The 20848-nt window shown below is 46.1% G+C and overlaps 1 protein-coding gene across 1 annotated transcript; it reads left to right on the top strand.

The window, feature by feature from the left end:
• The first annotated feature begins 1734 nt into the window (after nt 1-1734).
• On the top strand, nt 1735-14587 carry LOC142586338 (neural cell adhesion molecule 2-like). The gene is made up of 7 exons (XM_075697588.1): nt 1735-1854; nt 3130-3328; nt 5885-5995; nt 6627-6821; nt 9426-9716; nt 11375-11653; nt 14493-14587. Exons 1-7 carry the CDS (start codon nt 1735-1737, stop codon nt 14585-14587), a joined length of 1290 nt encoding a protein of 429 aa, XP_075553703.1.
• Nucleotides 14588-20848: the final 6261 nt, after the last annotated feature.

The following is a 20848-nucleotide window of genomic DNA, read 5'->3' as shown; positions in this document are numbered from 1 at the left end:
GTCCTGGTGTGTTCTGCGAATATGACGCTGCAAGCATACGGCAACGGAGAGAACGAGAAGGTAAGACGTGGTCGACATCTAGTAAAGCCGCATTATCACATTCGATACTCGAATTATCGTTGCCTCGAAAGAAACCAGCTCCAATTTATTAGTACCAGACGCTTTTTCCCATACGTGGGCTGCATTTCCCTGTGAATTTCGATGGGCATTCGCCCCTTGCTCCATAGAAAACTAAGGATACTTTGTGGCTTGTAGGCCGTGGACGTGTGAAACACAACTGCCATTTTAAATAACTGACAGCAGCGCACTGCCGCACAGCTTCTGGCAGATAAGGCCGGGCTCGTCCAAGAAAGTACCACCGCTGGGAACGGATATGTAGACTTCGCATTTACAGCCATAATTTGGCTGAAAAAATAGGGGCAAGGACATTATTATAAGCCTAAAATTAAGGAGTGATGTTTCAAAGTTTGCTTTTCACGTAGTAGACCTAACGGCATCAAATAAAGGATAAGTGTCTGTGAGGCCAGGAGCATTTATATCCTCGTACGCGTAATCTCATAAGGGCATATTATTGAGAGAAAAAAGAAGCACCACCAACAAGAATCATGGAAAGGTGACGCCAATAGCAATACTTTTATACTCACCCTAATTGTTCTCTCTGCTTGCGGTATATAGAAAATGCATCAGTACCTTTCATGTTTTCTAAGACAAGTGACAGGCTTCTACAGTATACGCATTAAGATTTAAAGAAACATTGAACACGTAGAGCATAGGTGTTGCAGTCAGCCATACACAAGCATGTGCACGTTCAATCAAACATTGCTCATGTACAATCAACCACAAAATTTCACGAAACACGAGATCTGAGAAAAAAAAAACGGAATATCTGCGCAGCCTCACAACGCAGCTTAGTATTCCCATTTACAGCCTCTACCCGTATATGTGACCAACATTAAGATGTTCGGTTTTTTTTACTACTGTGACAGGCTGCTCAGAAACGGAACGTTTTCTGAGATCCCGTTGTCCGTAAACTTTTGTGTTTGATTGTAGATGCACGTCGAAGTCACCTACTACACATTCTACGAAGCTTGAAAGCTGAAGCATTCTCTACGCAACGTCCACGCAGAGTATACGGAGAATAGGGGAAGGGTCTAGCCCTATTGCGTACAGACTTCTGCAGTCCTTCGGAACCTCTATTCGACCCTGCTAAATATCTATAATAATTTTTTTGCTAATTTGTATTGGTACTTTCGAAAGCACGATAACGTTCGTCGCCTCAACAGTGACGGCATTTGGCGTCAGCTACCTTCCGCCGAAATGTGTTATTTCAAGCATTAGGATATGATAGGAATAACTTTTTTTAAAAATGCCGGCAACCGACGGTATAGCGCGTCATGGCGTTGGCCAAGCGTCGACGCTGGGTTATGCCCTACTCTGCACTACCCCAGCTCGGCCCGTTTGTGGTGGGTCGTGGGGCTTGGGCTTTTCGAGTGCACCCCGAGCCTGCTGGACGGCCCATAGTTGAGTGTCCTTAAGTATACAAGCCAATGAGCACAACTGCATCGACGGCATATTGAAGCGAACAGCCTGAGGAACCTAGCTACATTGAAGTCCCGAGGTATTAAGAGTACTTCTCAAAGAACGAGGAGAAATGATTGACAAGTCATCCACTACCACTTGCGTAATTTGGCAGGTACTGCGAAGATCGTCGTTACCGAGGGACAACGAGCTACGATGCACTGTCCGTCAGCCAAAGACAAACACGTGGTGCTCATACAGTGGTTCAAGGAGGACGACAAAGGACCCATATATGAATATCAAGTACTGCCGCATCTAGACTGGACGCACTTTGAGGTGAGTCTTACCATGACGAATCCTTTCTAGATTAGGAAACCATTATGAGCCGCTTTATGGGGCGTTCGTCCTCCAGGCGCCTCTTGAACACACTGTATAAATTGCCCCAGGTCTTTGTAAGCGTGCCAGTTGGAAAACCAGCAAACGTTTTTTTTTTTTGGTCGCAGTTACTTAAATTTGTTCACTTGTCTGCCTCGAGATAGTAACTCCAGAACTACAGTACTGCAAAACCTTAGGTAGTTAGTAGTGGCCAGATAAGTGCGTCCGCCTCAAGCGGCGGTTAGGGTCGGCGAAGACTCTTTAGTGCAATTAAATAGGCTCAAACGCGCGCTTCAGCCAGCGTGAGATATTGAGAGATTCAACACCATGTTTATTTGGCGCAGCATTTCTGTTTGCTTCTCTACTACGTATTGCTACTCAGTCTTGAGTACTAAGTTCACGTCCACTGGGAAAGGTTACAAGTGGAAAAGATAGCAGCACGACGTCTGTGTTACTGCCTCATCCATTGATGGCCGAATGAATTCCGTGCGTGCTGTAGTCACGGCTGCTTATACGACAGCCAGTTCAAAGAAGAAATGACCCTCGAACCTCGGCCGCAGAATCCATGTATGCTTAAAGCGACGCAAGCGTTCCTGCGCTCATTGAAGAAAACTTGAGTTCACGGTCGGCTACATGTGACTACGTTAGTGGTCGCTATTTGCGAACGGCCTTTCACACTCTGTGCTTTTTGACTGCGGAATCTCACGACATCGCATTAAACCAGGCACGCCAGCGGCTAGAGCGAGACAAGAGTGCAAAAAGAGGGTGAGAAGGAAAGAAAAGGGTAGAAAGAGAATTCTAACATTACTGTTCTCTCTTCACTTCTCCTCGGCTGCACTTAGACAACTGGGGGCGACACTGGTGAACAGACATCTTTTCCTCCATCTCTCCCTCTATCTTTCTCTTTCTTTCTTCAATCTCGCCTCGCAGTGCTGCCGGGTTTGCTGAGCCTGCTGTTGTCTCCTCAATCTCTTCCTTCCAAAGTGGCAGATTAGAATAGCTTTTCCTTCGCTCACATTTTGTGCTGCTGCAAGGCCTTTAGTCGAGCGACATACGCGCACAATTGGCGTACACTCATGCAGCGAAAAGCACATGGTATGCGTCGGCAGGAACGAACGAATATTTTTGCTTACCCGTGCTTTGTTGCAAAGTATTCACTTCTCTCGTTAGGACGCTGTGAACAATGTTCGAAACACACCAACGTAACTAATCTGCGACAACCTGTGGCGCTCACAGAACACTCACCGCAAGCTGCCCCATCAGCATCGCCCTCGTCCTGACTGGCAAGGCAGAGCGTTCTTTCGCGGTGGCCACGAAGACAGCCCGGCACTGACCGTGACGAAGCTCGGCCCGCGGGACCAAGGGACGTATGTTTGCAAGACGACCTTCAAGGACGGGGCTTCCAGGACACTGGCAACTTCCTTGCTTGTCGTCGGTACGCACTATAGCACGGAAGTTCGAATTAGCCGTACTATTTTAGGACCTGAGGCGATATTCTCGAGCGATCGCGTTTGGGTATGCCATCACTCTCGCGAGAGTAAGCGTGATTCGGGTGAGAGAGCTCTGAATTATATGACCGACGCGTCCTCTGCCAAGTCATAAAAATCTTTAGAAAGTAATCGTATCCTCAAAAAAGCGATCGCTCGAGAATAGCACCCCTGGTCTTTCTTTTGCCGCGTATTCAAATGTGTTCGTCGTCTACAATAAAATTTACCTTTGACTGAAGAGCAGCCGAGCCTGCCGAGCATCCTTCTAACGAAAGGTGTACCCCCGAGTGAAATACGCAATCATGCCCGGGATTTACGTTTGATGTGTCGCTTCGCAGCGACATTTTTTTTAAGAGTCTTGACGTAGCGCTACAACTCTGCCGTTATCGCAACCACCCAGATCACTTGCGAGCTTTCCGAGGTCTAGCTACTCTCCGTCAGGCGCATGCGCAGCTGGAATATGCTGGCACGTTCAACTGGCAACTACGACTAATCGGCCCGCAGCTGTAAATGTTGAACTCTAACGCTATGCTAAAGCATGCAACTGTCATAACGAACTTCCTGCGTCGTAACCATTGGCGCCAAGCCATTGGTGCCACCGTCATCGGCGCTCCTGTCATCGGCGTGACAGTAGTTTTACTGAGCGCATCAAATTTCTCGGCCTAATCAACTTGCCTATGACAACTCACAGCCTAGCCGCCGTTTGCGAGACAACTCCCATCTTTTAACTCTTGACCATGCAAATTTCTGCGTGTCTCACCGTCAGCTGCACTTACGCCATGATGGGTATGCATCAGGTCGCATTTTGAGTTCGCAACTAGAGTGACTGTTCCTAACAAGTTCGCGAATTTATGGGCGTAATTAAATCATGCGTTGGACTGTTTCTCTTAATCAAGGGCTCTTCTTTGAGAAATGTTCTCGCTTATTACGCAGTGACTGTAAGGATATGTAAGCCTTGCATTACCATGAACGTGGTTCTCGAAAACTTATGGCGTATACCACATCGTCGTGCTTTATTAGGCAGGTTTATTATCAATGTCTGGGAGAATTTACAAAGCTTCTCAACTTAAAGGCACGAAGTGGAGCTTGAGAACACTGATTGCGTAAACGAGGTAGTCGGTGACCCTTTAGGTTAACATGACAGTTAGAAAGGTATAGGAAATGCAGTTGAGAGGTGATAAAACGAAGCCATGACGTGATAGAAATGAGCAGAAATAGAATGATCTCGAGTGATGTCGACGGAATTGTGTATACAGACACCCAGAGAGGCATTTGTTTTTCACCAGCAATAAGTTCGCTGATAAGGAAAAATAGTAATAGTGATAAAAGGCGATTTTGATGATGATGATACGGAAACTAAAGGAAATTGCTCTTTCACGGCTCCTTCCTCAATGCAGAGGTTAAACATTATCCGAGAATCAAAAATAAATTCATTACGCAAATTTTTCTTCTAGCAGACAGATATTTAATGTATGCAAACACGTTTACCATGTGTGCATAGTCTTCACGACGCATGATGTTTGCGATGTTGACTGAAACTAAATTTTGCACCACGTCAAAGAACTACATTTGGATAGCGTAGACAAACAGCAGCCTCCATGAAACGTCTTATGTCTGAAATATTATCGGATGTGCCACGAAAGGCACGCAAAACAGACACGCGTAATAACGTAAATTGAAAAATAAAAGAAAAGGCCATTGCCGTTACCGGTCGCCAGAAGCGACGCATGTCTCAGAACGCGTTGCTTCTGGGCAGCCGTGCTCAAATGGTTAGGGCGTCCGGCTCGGCTGCGGGAGGTGCTGGGTTCGAACCCCACCGCCGGACATCTAACGGTGAGACGGGTACAAGCGATTCCCCGCCAGGCGCCCGGTTGCCAAAGGTGAATCTATGCTAGGGCGAAGCTCCCACCGTCCGCCCGCAAGAGTGGGCGCCAGCCTCGGCTGCCCATGGCACACTGAAGTACCTCGGAGGAGACGTGCCGGGTAATTCGTCATATCTGCCAACCAATAGGTGCATGCGTCGTCAGCGAAGAGGCAATTAAAAAAGATACATATTTACCAGTCTGGAAACCTTGCCGAGATTTCTTCAGTATTATGCGCATAACACTTACTACTGCCTTTATTGGTATGCGTATTGGTGTTACTAATTTATACAAGCTGAAATTTCGTTGCAGTTGGCCAATAACAGATCATCGTTGAAAGAGCGCCGTTCGGCGTCGCAAGCGACCAGGAAAAAGCAACCCGCGCCGAAAGAGGCAACGGCGAAATTTTTTTTCAATATGCAAAACTTAAAAGCATAGTTTGAGCGCTCGCAGAGGGGCATGCGAAAACCGCTAACGTGAAAGAGCTCACTTTAGTGTGTTTTTTTTCTCGATTTTTTTTGCGAGTTACTGTTTAGAGCATACCAACTGCAAGCGTTCATCTTAGACAGTGACATTTGAGCTCGCAAGAGAGAGTTAATCCGTTTTCTGACAAGAAATATTCACCGTTCTCTTTGCTTTCAGGATCCACAAACCAGCCAACCATTTTTGACGAGAAAGGACAGGAAGTCCATGGCGTTGCAGGACCTTACATGGAGGGTGACTCACTGATCCTGACCTGCGAAGCCAAAATGGGTGAGCGGCTCACTCGACGATTCATGCTGTCTTTATCCTATGACTCGCACATACATATAGGGTAGCGGCACAAACAGTGGCACACTGCTAATCTTGTTCCACGTACGACTCACTGATAAGTAGGTGGGCCATATTTACAAAGATGTCCCGCTTAAGTGAAACCTATATGTAAAAAGATGAAGATTTTACACTTACTTGCACTTTTGTGGGGCGAAATCAGGAGAGAGATACAACAGCAGTGGCCACGAGTTTCACCGACGGAGAAGCGGACGCCTAAGGGGACGTGAACGTTCCACTTAGTAAGAGGTACCTTTTGGATCTTAGTATAACTTATGCTGAATGCGATAAAAAGTGTAGTGTAGTTAGCGTAAGAATAGTAGATGATAAAACAACAAATAATCCAATTGCAATGCAATAATTTTAGAAAAGTTGCATATTTAGCGAATTTGCCGCTTCCTTATGTCGAATGATTTTAGTAGTGCATAGAGGAATTTTAGTAGTGTTGGGAGAAGGGATGTACAAAGAAGTTCTTGCACGTCCTCCCTTCTACTCCTCTAGTTATTCTCAGGCTTACGCTTATGTATAAGATGGTGTCCTTCGTGGTTTAAATGTATGACCAATCCTTTTGCAGATTTTCGCCTGACGTGGTATTGGAACTCGGCTCCCACAGCCGGCGAGGTTCTTCGGGAGGTCAACAGCGTGTTCTCGCAGTCGAAGCTCACGCGGCCTAACTTGTCCCGGAAGGACCGTGACACCTACATTACATGCGTTGCCACCAATGCGCTGGGCGCCACATTGAACACTACCATCAAGCTGAATCTCTGGAGTGAGTCGATCTCTTGTTCAGAATGACACCATATGGTGCTCTTTCCCTTAGGGAAACAAAAGAAATCAAATTCTTTGAGTGAATATTACACGAGCGTTATATATAGCTCAGTAAGCCAGCGGGCCAGCGTAGACGCCAATGCGCATGTTGTACAGCGCATGCACACTGTCATTTACGCTGGTCCCGTTGGGCCCGCTGGCCCATTGGCTCGCTGAGCTATAGCTCTCTACAGTTACTAAAGAACAGTGACATGTACAGTGAATATGTCTGGTGCGCAGAGCATTACCTTCAGCGAAACATTTTACTGCGACAGTGGTTATTAGCTTAAAAGTGGGCCTGCTCTGCCCGTACTCCCGTCTGTTGCTTTTGGTAACCCCGTATGCCGTCGGCGTTATGGCGCCATTGTCCTCTTCCTCTTGCCAGCGCAACCGTTTCTCACCTCAAACTTACTCTTCATGCGCCGCAGCCAGCGGACCGGGGAATTAACTTCTCGCATCATAGCAATGTGTGGTTGCCAGTTGGACAGGCTAACGACAGATCAGAATTGTGCATAACTAATTACATATAATTAATTACTCGTAATCAATTCAATATATTGGTATTTTTAAAATTTAACGATATCTTTGTCTACTTGTTACGGTTCACTGGAATGCAATTGCTTTTTTTCAGTGAACAAATTACGCCCCACCAGATACCTTATTGATGAGACAAGCTGCAACAGGCGAAGCATCTTTGGTGAAAACTGCAGTATAGGTTGCTCGAGATCGTGCCACGCAGCTGCCTCGCGAATGCGCATGTTCAGACAGGCATTCCCGGCGGCTCAGTATTGGTTTCCTCGTCTAAACGCTTCACCACATGGTGGCCGACGAATTTTACCGGCCCTGGTATGTATGTATTCATAGTGAGGACTACTTAGCACGTTCATGCTAGGAAATCACGCAGGGATGAGTTTTGCAGCTTTTAATTAGGCAGGAGCCCAACCAGACCGAACTACAAGTGCCAGCAACAATGAAGCGCTGCGTTTCATAGAGTCCCCAGGTACTGAGTAAGCGTAATCTTGTGGGGAACATCCAAATCCGTTGCAACACCGTTCTAACCCCAAACGCACACATCAAGGGCATTAGCTAACCTCCGTGTCTTTCTCTCTCTTTTTCCTCCTCGAGTGAGTTTTCAGTGTCGCTGCTAATGTATTTGCTACGAAAACGAGGGATGACGACCGTACGGTTTTTTATAAGCAATTGTTAATAGCAGATAAGCAATGTATGAAGAGCTGCAGAAGACGTACCGAAAGTGTCATCCCAGTTTTTTCTGTGTACTGTATACTGTATGCAACGTCAATAATGATTCGGAGGAAAGTAACGTAGAAGTAATCAATTCGATTTTATTAATTACTCAATTACTTTAGCATGCAGGTAATTGGTAACTGTAATCGAGTACATTTTTAATGGAGTAATTGTAATTGGTTGCTTTTCTTCTGTCGCGTGTACAAGTCTGCCTCAGCGCTAAAATGCAACTTGCTCGCACGGCATTTCTGGCTGTGTTTTCACCACGAGCGACGCAGACTCGAAGACTTGGCGTCTGCATATGTATTTCTAACGTAAGAGAAAACAATATGCTCACGCAAAATAGCTGGTGCGTTATATGATTGTTAGCAGCGCGGCTTTCGGTGCATAAGTAATTCCCTATGTTCCTCTCAGAAAGCCAGCATTATACAGTCTCCGGTGACCATTAACAAAGTGCCGACGTCAAGCCACCGGTGTCGCTTTTGCGCCGTTACGTCGCCATGCTGTCATTGTCGTCGTTGATGTTGCCACACCGATGTCGACGTTGTCATTTCGCCGTCGTCATTGTCATTCTTACATCGTCGTCGTGTCGTCCTCAAGCGACTGTCGTAGTCGTCACTGCATACAGCTGCGAACTTCGCACAGGATCATAAGAATTGCGGACAAAGTGGCGGATACGCGTGTAGTGGAATCGCGGAAAGTACCTGATGTCGCAGCATGCACACGAAGCCGCAAGAATGACTAAAGTATGCTATTGTTCTTTGAGAAAGGGAGAAGAGTTCACAATTTTTTAGCATACAGGATAGGCATGTGATCGAGGATATTGCAATCGGATATTGCAATTATTGGTGTTCCTTTTTCTTTCTCGTCCTATCGATGATATCGTTGCTCAAAAACAGTTCATAGTTCAGCATAAAGCTTGCTCATTGAGTAAGGGAAACATTAGGCCATGTTTTTGTTGATACTTCTGTCAAGCTGGAAGCAAAGTATTGGCGGGTAAAAACAGGAAACAGCACACGCAGTCTACAGAGTGTACTTGCTTTCCGTTACGTTTTTAGATATTTAAATGAACGTGTGAATTCAATGTAACGTTAGAAATTTTGTCCAAATCATTTTCTAAGAGTTGTACATTTAAAACGTTCCTCAATAGTACGGGTAGTTCTTGTAGCACTGTGCAAGCACACACAGGATCGACAAAGCATTTACCACTCTCTGTGGCTGCAACGTGTTCCAGAAATCTAGGCCTTTGTTACATTTGTGCTAAGTACGGCTCAAATTCCAAAAAGACAGTTCACAAAATGAACTCGTCCCTTTGTTCTAGCGCCAGCTTCGTCAGTGCGTATCCGGGCTCGGCCTTTCAAGAACGGCGTACCCGCCAGCGTAGAGTGCGAGGTACTGGGTTCGAGACCTACTCCCCTCGTTACGTGGTACGTCGGCGGCGAAGGTCCTCTGGACGCGACGTTCACCCACGTGCAAGACGACGCCGATGTTGCCACCAGTGTGCTGACGTTGACGATGTTTGCCAAGGACCGTGGCAGGACGATCATGTGTGTCGTCGCTCACCCAGTGGCGAAGGACCGGCTGAACGCCAGCTTCGTTGTGGACGTTCACTGTGAGATTTCTATGCTATCTGTATACCTGTGCGATCGCAACCTTATCCGCACTCTAACTATGAGGAAATCTGTAAAACGTTTGCGCGGAATGCACTTGGAAGGAAACCATGAAATTTGAGTTACCACGTAGAATTAGCAGAATAAGTAGAATTTACAACAAAGGAAGGTCGAAAGGCCATCCATGGCAGGTTCGTGCTAACCTGTTTCTCAGAACAAGAGATAGCAAATAAACTAATAAAAGATAATAAGGAGGAGAAGAGGAAGTGATCTTGCTTACACATCACGCTGTTAGAACATGTAAAACTAACCTTTAGGCATTTAAATAATATGGAGACTTGAAGCGTTCGACCGTGGTTTAGCAAGGGATGTTTCAGACTAGAGCCAACGTTTCGATAACCAGACTCCTCTTCAACTCTTGTTCGACCGCTGTCGACAAGTTTGGACCCTGCCAGATAAGCATAAAGCACCCGGTAAGCTGCAGTCGGAAACCAACCCCACTCATTCCACGATAACTTTCCTACAGTAACATTGATATATAGTACCAGAGCCGCAACTTGCGATTCGGAGCATTACATTGAAGCAGCGGACACGCATCTTCTCTATAACTATAGCTCCAACGGCAAGCACGTAAATTACATAAGCAACCGGTCATTTATTAGGTATTGCGCATCGAGCTCAGAGTATGGAGCGCGATTCTGGTTTATAAATCATATAGCACTTGGCAAGTTTCTCATTTAGGTGAGTTCTGGTGTGCACGGCTAGTTTGTCTACTGCGGGCACGCGCCCGCTTTGTATCTTGTTCATTTTCCTTCACACACTTTCAATGTGTTTTAGCATTCTTTCGAAACTAACCGCGATTTCTTGTGAATGTCTAATCAGTTTTCATATCCCCATATCTAACACAGTGCAATGAAAGACAACGGTAGAAACCGCACTGTTGTAGGGTACTACCGTGCGGCACGTGGCAATGGTAGTACCGGTATACCGTTGGTATACACTGGTATTGTGCGGTAACACGCGGTGGCACGGTGGTGATGGATGTGTTATGGCATTCTTCCCGCGTGACAGTTTGTATTTTGAGAATGTGTCGCTAAGACAATGCGCCTCTGGTCGAAGATGCTGCACCCAGAAGCGGTCGCAGAAGCTTGTACGGAATTCCGAACTTATCCTTGAGGAAGTGGCGCTCGCAATTCGAAGGTTGGCTCCCGCGTACGGGTCAGGGATGATGGTAAGAGGAGAACCATGCATAATACCTACTGCAACGCAGTGCCACAAAAAACTACCTCTCAATTTACTCTAAACGCATTCTTGAATAGCAACTGGGGTCTGTTCGTCAACTTACGCCATACCAAAGGCACGCCGTAGTGAGGGACTCTGGTACGATTTTTACCACCTGGGGCTCTTTAACGTGAACCTGAATTTAAGTACACGAGCGTTTTTTTTTGCATTTCTCCTGCATTGAAATTCGACCGACAAGGTGGGGTTCGAAACTTCGACCTCGAGCACAGTAGCGCAACGCCATTGAAAGTGGGCTACTGCAGTGGGTTTAAAAGACAGTTGAACTGAGTGATCATAAGTGAATTGCAACTTGTGACAAATTTATTCGAAAAGTAATGAGAGCGGCAGTTTTTCCATTCACTCTCGCTTTGCATCGCAGACAAGCCCTCGCTTCGACTGACTGTCAACGCCACGAGAATTGATTCTGGAGAGGACCTCTTCATGGAATGCGAAGTGGACGCCAACCCTCCGGCGAGGGAAGTGAGCTGGCATCTCAGTGGCCGCCTCTTCAGCATCGGCGAAGCGCCTGGCGTCCCGACCGCTTCGATTCCCTTCACCAGGGCGCACGTGGATCGCTCAGACTCGGGGAGCTACCAGTGCCGCGCATGGAACAGTTGCGGCGCGTCAGTGAGCAACTTGGTTGCCGTCACTGTTACCGGTGCGAAAAAAAAAATCTGTTTTTTTTTATTAGCGTAACAGATCCGTTTACACTGCTAGAAGAAAGGCTCAGGCTGTTCAAAAAAAGAACGAGCACGATTATTTTGTTGCACATGAGCTCTAATGCACATTTTGCATATCTCCTAACCTACATTTTCCAGCTCTTGGAGGCGTATTGAGCAGCTCTAAGAATGTCAGTAGAAAAGCAATAGCATTGACAACTCACTTCGTTGGCAAAAGTGAGATGTCTTTCAATCGTTGTTTTTTTTTTCATAGAGGGATGATGGAAGATGGTGACAGTAGTGATAGTAAAGCGAAAAGGCGGGGAAGCAAAGAATGGTTAGATCGTTAGGATGGCGGCAAGAAACATGAAGCTAAAAAGAAAAGATACAACATAAACAGCGCCATGCACACAATGGAGCGTCAGCGTTAATCATAGTCTTACGCTCCACCAGTCTCCAGGAAGTGCATAACTCTTTTATGTTACTAGCAATAGGTGCTTGTCACTAGGGCGCCAAAATCATCTCTTCCGCGAAAAGATTGCTTCGACGGACTTACTCTTATGTGGTGTGTAGCGCAAACAACGCACACAAGGCTACAGGGAATACGAACGCATAGCTCAACTGTCAGCGCTGCATAGATTACATCCCAGCGAAACCATCTGTCACAGGCTGCTACCTAGAACGAGGCAGATTTCGCTGGGATGTAATCTACATTATGTGTTGTTTCCTTTTTGACTCCTGTCCCACTGCGGTATATATATATATATATATATATATATATATATATGATGACGACGATGGTTTCTTGATCAACGCCGCGAACCCGCTGTGTGGAACATGGTACGAACCGGGTACTGTTTTAATAATGAAAGAGCATTTAAATTAAAATGTGAAAGAAGGCGAGCACAAACAAAATGAAATAAACATTTGGTTGCCTTTTCTATTCGAATTCTCTGTCGCCTTGCGTGCTCTGTTTACGTTATAGATCATATAATATACTTTTGACTATAGCCGATCAGTTAGTCCTTAATTTTATGCCTATCAGGCAGCCTAACGGTCACTTGATGACTCCTCCTGTAGAAGGAGACCAATATATTCTCAATAAAGTGTCCATACCTTCAATTTCATACGTGTTGTGAAGCATGTAGCGACCTCTGATTGCATAGGAACAATAAAATTCGACACGCAGACAAGGACCAGAGGTGAAGGGACACGGACAAGCGCAACCTCTCGAATCCGATCCTTCGTAGTTGAAACTCCGATCAAGTCAACTCCAGTCGTTCGAGATATTAACATACTAGGCAGAAGCACAGATACCACAGCTCGAGAAGCAATGGAAGCCTTCTATATTGTTTGAAGAGGTAGCGCATGCCTGACCAACAAGTCGGTTTTTGTGCAAGAAAGCAAGAAAATGTACTTGCGCGGCCAGTTGTAACGTTTTTATTGTTTCGTTTTCCGACTTCTGCCGAATTATTGCGCACGCGGTGGTACGTGCTTATATACGAGTTTGACGAAAACGAATTCAGTTGAAAGTTTGAGCTTGTTCGTGTCCCTTGACGTGTCGCGTCCTTGTCGGCGTCGCCCGTTTATTTTTCCTAAGCATTATGAACGAACTTGCCCAGCAACATGTCCTTAAGGCGAAAGCCTTAGGTGTCTATATATGCAGGCGATGGCCGTCGCCAAACTGCGCCGTGACGAAAAATGGCCGACGCCGCACAGAGTTAAAAGGCGCCAGAAAGTATTCGGATGGACGCCACATTTCTCGAAGGGGTTCCTGTAAACAAAGTGAATTAGTGGCTTTGAAAAGAAAATTTGCTACGTTTCGGTCTCTCGAGCCCGGGTCGAGCCCGGGCCTCCGGTGTGAGAGACGCGCACGCTTCCCTGAAGCCATGGCTGCTCCACAGTTCTGGCTTACTACAGGTGTGCCTAGTGCGTGCCTGATTGCACACGTCACGTGGCAGCCGTCTCGATGACTAGTGCGTGCGTCATCGGGAGGAGCACGTGACGGTGCCGAGGAGGTGGCGCCACTTCATGAGTGCATAAAATGACCGCGTTGATAACGTTCCCAAGTCTACAAACGGCACAACGCCTTCGCATTTCCCGACGTAAGCCGTCAGGTGTCTGCCGAATTTTAAGTTTAGTAACCGCTGTCGCGCCAGGTGTTGTTGCGTAGAAAAGCTGGTGCGCGAACTCTGCACATTGACGTCACAGTCGGAGCGGCGGCGGCAACGGCTGTCGGCGGCGAGCGATGGAGGAGAGCGCGTGCTCTTGCGGCTCGCGAGTACGCCTCTGCGGGAAAAGGACGCGCCGCATCCCCTTATTGAGGAGGTTGCCTTAGTGCCATACGTGTACTTCCCATTGTGGCTCGCTATTCCTCGCGAGAAGTCTATTCATGGATTGTGTAACTTAACGCATTACCAACATGTCTCACCAAGAAGTCTAACCCCGATTGTATACCTTCATGTACTACCACATGTGCAAGCAGGCCTTCGCCTTCTTGTGTTACAAGAGTGCAACACCTGCCGAACTTTATTGGACTCTAATTGCGTGCAGCAAGTGAACAGCCATAACGACTACAAGTATTATGTACAAATGAATATGATAGGATGTGTCTGATGGATACAGTATCCGAAAGACACTATAGTGTCTTTCAAAAGGAAAGGCAATGCTTTTATAACGTGGTTGACAAGGTCGCAAATCTACTGAACAAAAAAAGGGGGAGGAGAGCTACTGCGATTGTGCTGTCATTGCCCTACATAGGTGTGACAGGATGCTGAAACGCTATGCTAAAGCAGATACCTAATATGCGACAATTATTATTTTTCTCTATTTCTGCAGGAGCGGATGGCTTGTCGACGCTACTCACGGCTGACTTTCAAGTGATCGCACTCTCTGCTCTTGCATCAATAACATCGCAAGTCAAGAGTTTTTGATGCGAATCAATCAACAAACAAAGACTTTCACTTTTTAGTTTTCAGAGGTTCAAGTTACGCCATAATATAGAGTAGAGAAAGGACAAACTAAAAAGCAACAACAATCTTTAATAAATAGGGTGGTTCGTAGAATCAAGAATTCATACGTAACTAGCAAACTTGAACGCGCGTGCAAATAAAGAAGCCAAACAGTCGTCTTGTAACGCCATAATAGAGAGTTAAGGAGACAACAACCTTAAGCGCATACTGAGGTTCGTACAAGCGAGAATTCGTACATATTAGGAGGATCTAACTTCAATGTGTGCGCATAAAAGAAGTTAAACAGTTTTCTTGTAATCCGAGCAATCACGCTGTTGCACGGCGAGAAAAAAATAAAAGAGTTGAGAGGAAGCTTCATCTGAAAAATGAACACGAATAAACACCGCACTTCTAGTTGTTTGAGAGAGGTCACCCAGCAGACAGTGCTAGTAGTCGAAGTTTGTCTAAATCCCGTAGTTTTGGCCGTCATTTCATTCCTGCGAAAGTTGATCCCGTCTTCCACCGGATTCCCGAAGCATTCTGTAGAAGAGGATCCTCCTATCGTCCATCGTGGGTATTTGCGGCAACCAGAAGCTTAAAGTGACATTACGGCGTCGTTTGCGAGTTGTCAGGTTCCAGAACTTCGAATGCGACGGGTATTCGGTAGAAATCCAATCGGCGTACGCAGATTCAGGAAAAAGAGGACGCCCGTCCTCGTCGGGCCATGAGATCCGAGACCTATTCGAGCTCTCTCGATGAGCGTAATCGCTCGAGAATTTGTCCACTACCGTCCGAGTCCGAGCTTCGACTGTCTCAGAATTCCAGTTTGTCATTTCGCTAGAACCGAGAACTGCTAAGGTAGGTCCGCTGAACGAGTTCGCCGACAAATTTGTCGTCAACAACATCGCTCCTGAGGAGCTGTGTGTCGAGTTTGACTCGACGCTGGCGTTGTCGGTACCTTTGATGAGCGCACGATAGACAGGGGCGTCTGTTTTACCGTCGCTGTCCAAGCCAAGAGCCAGCGGCAAGTCGAATTGCCGGCTGTGCGCCATGTTTAGGCTTAAGTTCCCACTATAACTTGTCCTAAGGTGTAAACTTGTACAATTTTTAAGTAGCACGTGCTCGTTGAAGTAAGGTAGCAGACGGTGTGTAGATGGCCTCCTCGATGCCGTAGCTTGAGCGCCGGGGGTTAAACCAACGCCCAGTAGCCAGTCCAAGGCGAACCCAGCAGTGTTAAGGGAACTCTCCGGAGAAGGCAATTCGAAATCTAGAAGACCGTCACCGACACCGACTTCGCCGAAGGTTTCTGTGACGTCGAAGAACGGGTTCGTGGTTGTACCGTCTTCGGCGATTACTGGTTCAGACGAGCTTGTATCATTCGAGTCAGCAGGGCTTGATTCCACCGCTCGCCGAGCTTTGTGACTGCCGATCCCTGAAAAACGAAACAGACTTGAGCTTTCTAGGAAAATGTTGATTTTTCCCCCTTTTTACCCAAGGAGGAAGCTTTAACTTGGGCATAACTCTGATTCCGCATTAATCTTATGTAAAACACTAAGACGCTGTTGTCCGGATTACTAAAAAGAAGTAACATAGGTAATGGAGCAGAACGCTTACTTCCTTTTTTTTATTTTTTTTTGCTCGTTTCATTCGGTTGCCCAATTCCACATAAAAATAGATATACTTGCCCGGGCTTGAACAGTGATGTTCTAGCCTGTGCTGAAAATACAGAAGTATACATAATCTATGTGTAGGTAAATACGCATGGTAAACTTGTATGTATGTATGTATGTATGTATGTATGTATGTATGTATGTATGTATGTATGTATGTATGTATGTATGTATGTATGTATGTATGTATGTATGTATGTATGTATGTATGTATGTATGTATGTATGTATGTATGTATGTATGTACAAGTAGATCAGTGCTACGCTAAATAGTTAACTGAGGAGAGTTATGGCTACCATGAACAGTAACTAAATACATCGTACTTGCAGCTTACATGCCACTAGTCATCAAGTACGACATGACTAAAAATATTGACTAGCTCTCTGAAAAAGTCGTTATTCGCAATTCAAATTAACTGCAAAGCTCGCTCTTTTTAATGGGCAAAATGCCATCGAAATACAGGGACATAGCGATGAGACCAACTTTTTTGACCATATGAAATCGGGCTTTAAAAGTTATTATTGTGGTTTCGCAGCTTGTTTAAGTGGCTTTGAATGTTAAGCATTTAAAAATTTCGTAGCCACTAATATTTGTTTTTGTTAACCAAATTTGTTCAGTTCCATTATCTGATCAAGAGGAAACACGGTGCATGCTGAAATTTTGTTGGGCACAATTAGCAAAAAAAAAATATCCTTCAACGACCTTTTTTATTTGCGCTCATCAATTGCATCCCATGGCACATGTATCCCCTTCTGCTAACACGTAACAATGTTGGGGGGTCAGAAGGCTTTTTCTTTTCTTGTTAAGTCAATCTCCTGGTTAATTTTTTCATTAAAATGTCGCAGGCATGCGGTAGTAGTCAGAATATCCCCTGTTTTCTAGAATTTTATTTGAGTGCCATTCTTATCATCTATAGAGTGTAAGCCTTTTATGCGGTGAGTCGGCACAAGCGTGACGTAAGCGGTTTGATGCAACACGGTCTCGCGTGTGCCAGCATTATCGCCGGCACTGCGCCGCATCTCAAGCCATGCTGGGACTGAATAATAAAGTTACCCGCAAAACGACTAAAACGAGAGTGTGGTTCACCCTTAAACGGCCCCCAAACCACTCTAAGCTCGAAGTCGAGCAATCGGTTTCTCTCTAGCCATCGTGCTCTTCCAACGGGCGCCCTCTCCTCCTCGCCGCATACTTCTCTGGGGAACACGTCAACGCCACATCAGTACCGAACGTCACATTGGCTTTTCTTATTGGACAGCGTCATAACTTCCGGTTATTAGGACTCGCGAGCTTTAGGTCACCACGTGGTGTCCGCCACGCGCACAATATAAGACACGTTACAGAAAAGGAAATCACTTGATTACGCACGACATGCAAGCGACACGATGAGAAAGCGTGGGCGTTATGTCTGCATAGCAAAGGCGTGCAGAAAACAGATCTGATGTCCCTCGAGTAGGGACCAAACGACGGCTTTTATACCATGTTGACGCCACGTATGCATGACCCCGTTGACGTCACGACGTGCCAAGAAGGGACCGGAAGTGCTAGGAGAGGATTACGTGATTGGTCTTTCTGTTCCGATTCTCAGAGGTGGTTTGGGGACCTTTAAGCCAATAAATTTTGTTTTATTTATGCGGATTCGCAATGAAGCGCCTCGCAATGAAGCGCCAATGAGTAAGCCTCCAGGTTTCTGCCTCGTAGGTGAGTACTGGTAAGTCTTACCAGTCTTACCAGTACTCACCTACGGGGCAGAAACCTGGAGGCTTACGAAAAGGGTTCTACTCAAATTGAGGACGACACAACGAGCTATGGAAAGAAGAATGATAGGTGTAACGTTAAGGGATAAGAAAAGAGCAGATTGGGTGAGGGAACAAACGCGAGTTAATGACATCTTAGTTGAAATCAAGAAAAAGAAATGGGCATGGGCAGGACATGTAATGAGGAGGGAAGATAACCGATGGTCATTAAGGGTTACGGACTGGATCCCAAGGGAAGGGAAGCGTAGCAGGGGGCGGCAGAAAGTTAGGTGGGCGGATGAGATTAAGAAGTTTGCAGGGACGGCATGGCCACAATTAGTACATGACCGGGGTTGTTGGAGAAGTATGGGAGAGGCCTTTGCCCTGCAGTGGGCGTAACCAGGCTGATAATGATGATGCAATGAAGCGCATTTAGGCCCGAATTTCACGCCTGGTGTTTCGAAGCGCAGACACACACGTGGCGCAAACTTACATGAATCAGACATCCGCAGTCTCTGAATAAAACGCATCACGGTGGGTGTGAGAAGTTTTTGCTGTCATCGATGACTTTAGGTCGCCGAGCAAACCATAATATTCAGGAAGGCGGGTACAGTGAGGACACGAGAAAGATCTGGACTGCTACGGCTCTGCTATCTAGCTTAGAGACCTGCTGCGACAAAATATATTTCTTGTAAAATACTGAAAAAGAGCCTGCAGGCCCCAGGACGGTGTGTGCACCCTCCTGCGGCGGTTAAACCCTTCCTACACTGTTTTTGTTTACGCAAATTTATTAGTTGTTTGTAAAGAAAGCAAGCGGAACATCCCAAGGCCCTCATCTAGCGGCAAATAAGGGACACCTGGCGCGATTCCATAATCACCTTACAAGTAACTTACAAGTTCCCGAATTTAGCGGTAGGCTGCCATGTTAGACACAAAAGTAATTATTTACCCTAACTTGAACACTCTGATCAAGACACGCGCAAGCCGGTGTCGCGCGACCGCAGAACAAGTTTTGATGAAATGTTTGAAAATGAGGTGAGGTTGCAGAGAGTTGCGGTTACAGCATTTCAATTTAGAATCTCAAGCAGTTTCTAAGCATGGATATGATCGGATGTCCGAATAAAAAATGAACAAAGAGAAAGTGGCTTTTCGAGATGTTCTGAACTTCGCAGCAACATTGTACACAAGTTTTGTGCTTACTTCATGGCAGAAATTTGTATATTGAGTAGTAATGTCTTAATCACATTGCCTGGCAGGTTCTAAACAGTGCTTGTGCTAAAAAAATATCACGGAAATAATTCGACAGAAAGAAGCAATGTCAGATCTCAAGGGGAAACGCAGGAACCTGCGCACCATGCTCCCCCCCCCCCCCCCGCCCCGCCCCTCCGCCTTCTGAAGAACAAAGAAAAGACATACGACACGGATATGTTAGCATGCAACAGTTGGAGTTGAGTGCCTCTTGAATGTAATTTCACATTCGGTCGTTTCCTAGCCCTGCATACGTCACAAACGAGTTTGCAAAGTACAACCGCATCCTTCCATAGAGCGCGATAAGCAAAGGAAGCACATAGCCATGACTTCGTTAAATCGGTTAAGTGGCGAAAGCTGACGCTACCTTTTAAGCTCTGGAACAGAGTAGGTACCAAGGCCAAGACAACCATGAACACAAGGAAGCTAATGAAGAGGGCATAGCAGGCGTAGACGAGGTAGCATGGACGGCTAGCAATCTCAGTCACGTCTTCGGTGCCCCGTCGGTGATCTCCAAGCGCGGTCGTACTGCGATTCGAAAATTATATAGCAGAGTTGATAAACGCTTCTTGCAGTGCACATTTTAATGCAATTAGAATTTCTTTGGATGCTTCAAGCACTTTTCGCTTCGCCAGCAACTGCCTAACTGTTTTCGCGGCGCTTACTGATACACGGAGCAGCTTCAAATCGCGACCCTACACGACGAAACTTTCACGGCGCGACTAAAAAAAAAAAAAAAAAAGAAAGTGAGAACTCGGGGTCCTCTAAGTAAAGGTTTTACGCCTGAAATACAGCCTATGCAACCAAGCCGTAGTTCGATCATTCCAAGCCAGAGATGCTGAACGCCGAAACTTCAGTGCAGGTTGCAGTGCAAAGTGGCTGCGCTTGGAAGTCCGCGTTTAATGAAACTTTCGTTGTGGCGTCCGAAGTGCTGGACGCTGAGGCCTGAGGGTGTACTAACGTGATGGGCATTCTCAGCCTATGCTGCCCCATTCCCCAACAGAATGGAAATAAAAAGTGATCCTGAGCAAAACGGCGTGTCTCTATATCCCTCTATTGTTAGTCGCATTGACGTTGATATTCATCACCAGATATGTTCTGCCGTAACTTCGTTTCCTTTTCCTTTTTAGACCAGCGGGGTCAGGAAAAAAAGATTTTATGTCGGGAAAAGTATTTCAAAACGAATAGCTTTCTCTGCCTCTTTCACCCATTTTCCTGGTGGTCGGGTTTTCCCCGCGGATTGAAAGTCGCCGATGCAAATGGCGCCTGCTCTTGCCCGACCGAGTTTCTGAGCGCGCTTGTTACGGAACACTACATAAGGGGTGATCAGGTTTAAGTGTCACGGAAATCAAAAAAACAAGGAAACAAAGTAATACGCTCGTGGCAGTTAGCATTGCTGTCGTCGTTTAGCTGGATTATTCGAAGAAGTGGACAATACTAGCACGAGAAATCGAAACACCTATTCAACTAATCTAGAAACATTGCCTAATTACTTTATGGCGCATACTGCAATTAACAAGCTGCAGCCGGTGAGATTGCAAGGCGTATCATCCACTTGAAGTGAATTTCAGGGAAGACACCTGTGTAGAAAT

The sequence above is a fragment of the Dermacentor variabilis genome, chromosome 6, assembly GCF_050947875.1.
Source record: "Dermacentor variabilis isolate Ectoservices chromosome 6, ASM5094787v1, whole genome shotgun sequence".
In the NCBI taxonomy this organism is placed as follows: Eukaryota; Metazoa; Arthropoda; class Arachnida; order Ixodida; family Ixodidae; genus Dermacentor; species Dermacentor variabilis.
The sequence above is the reverse complement of the archived record's forward strand: the minus strand, read 5'-3'. Positions and strand labels throughout refer to the sequence as shown.

What these genes read in the sequence shown, in the direction of transcription:
- LOC142586338 (XM_075697588.1), top strand. Translation starts at nt 1,735, where the DNA reads ATGCACTGTCCGTCAGCCAAAGACAAACACGTGGTGCTCATACAGTGG. An exon ending in GACCTGCGAAGCCAAAATGG is followed by an intron (nt 5,996 to 6,626) that starts GTGAGCGGCTCA and finishes ATCCTTTTGCAG; the next exon opens with ATTTTCGCCTGACGTGGTAT. An exon ending in GGTTGCCGTCACTGTTACCG is followed by an intron (nt 11,654 to 14,492) that starts GTGCGAAAAAAA and finishes CTATTTCTGCAG; the next exon opens with GAGCGGATGGCTTGTCGACG.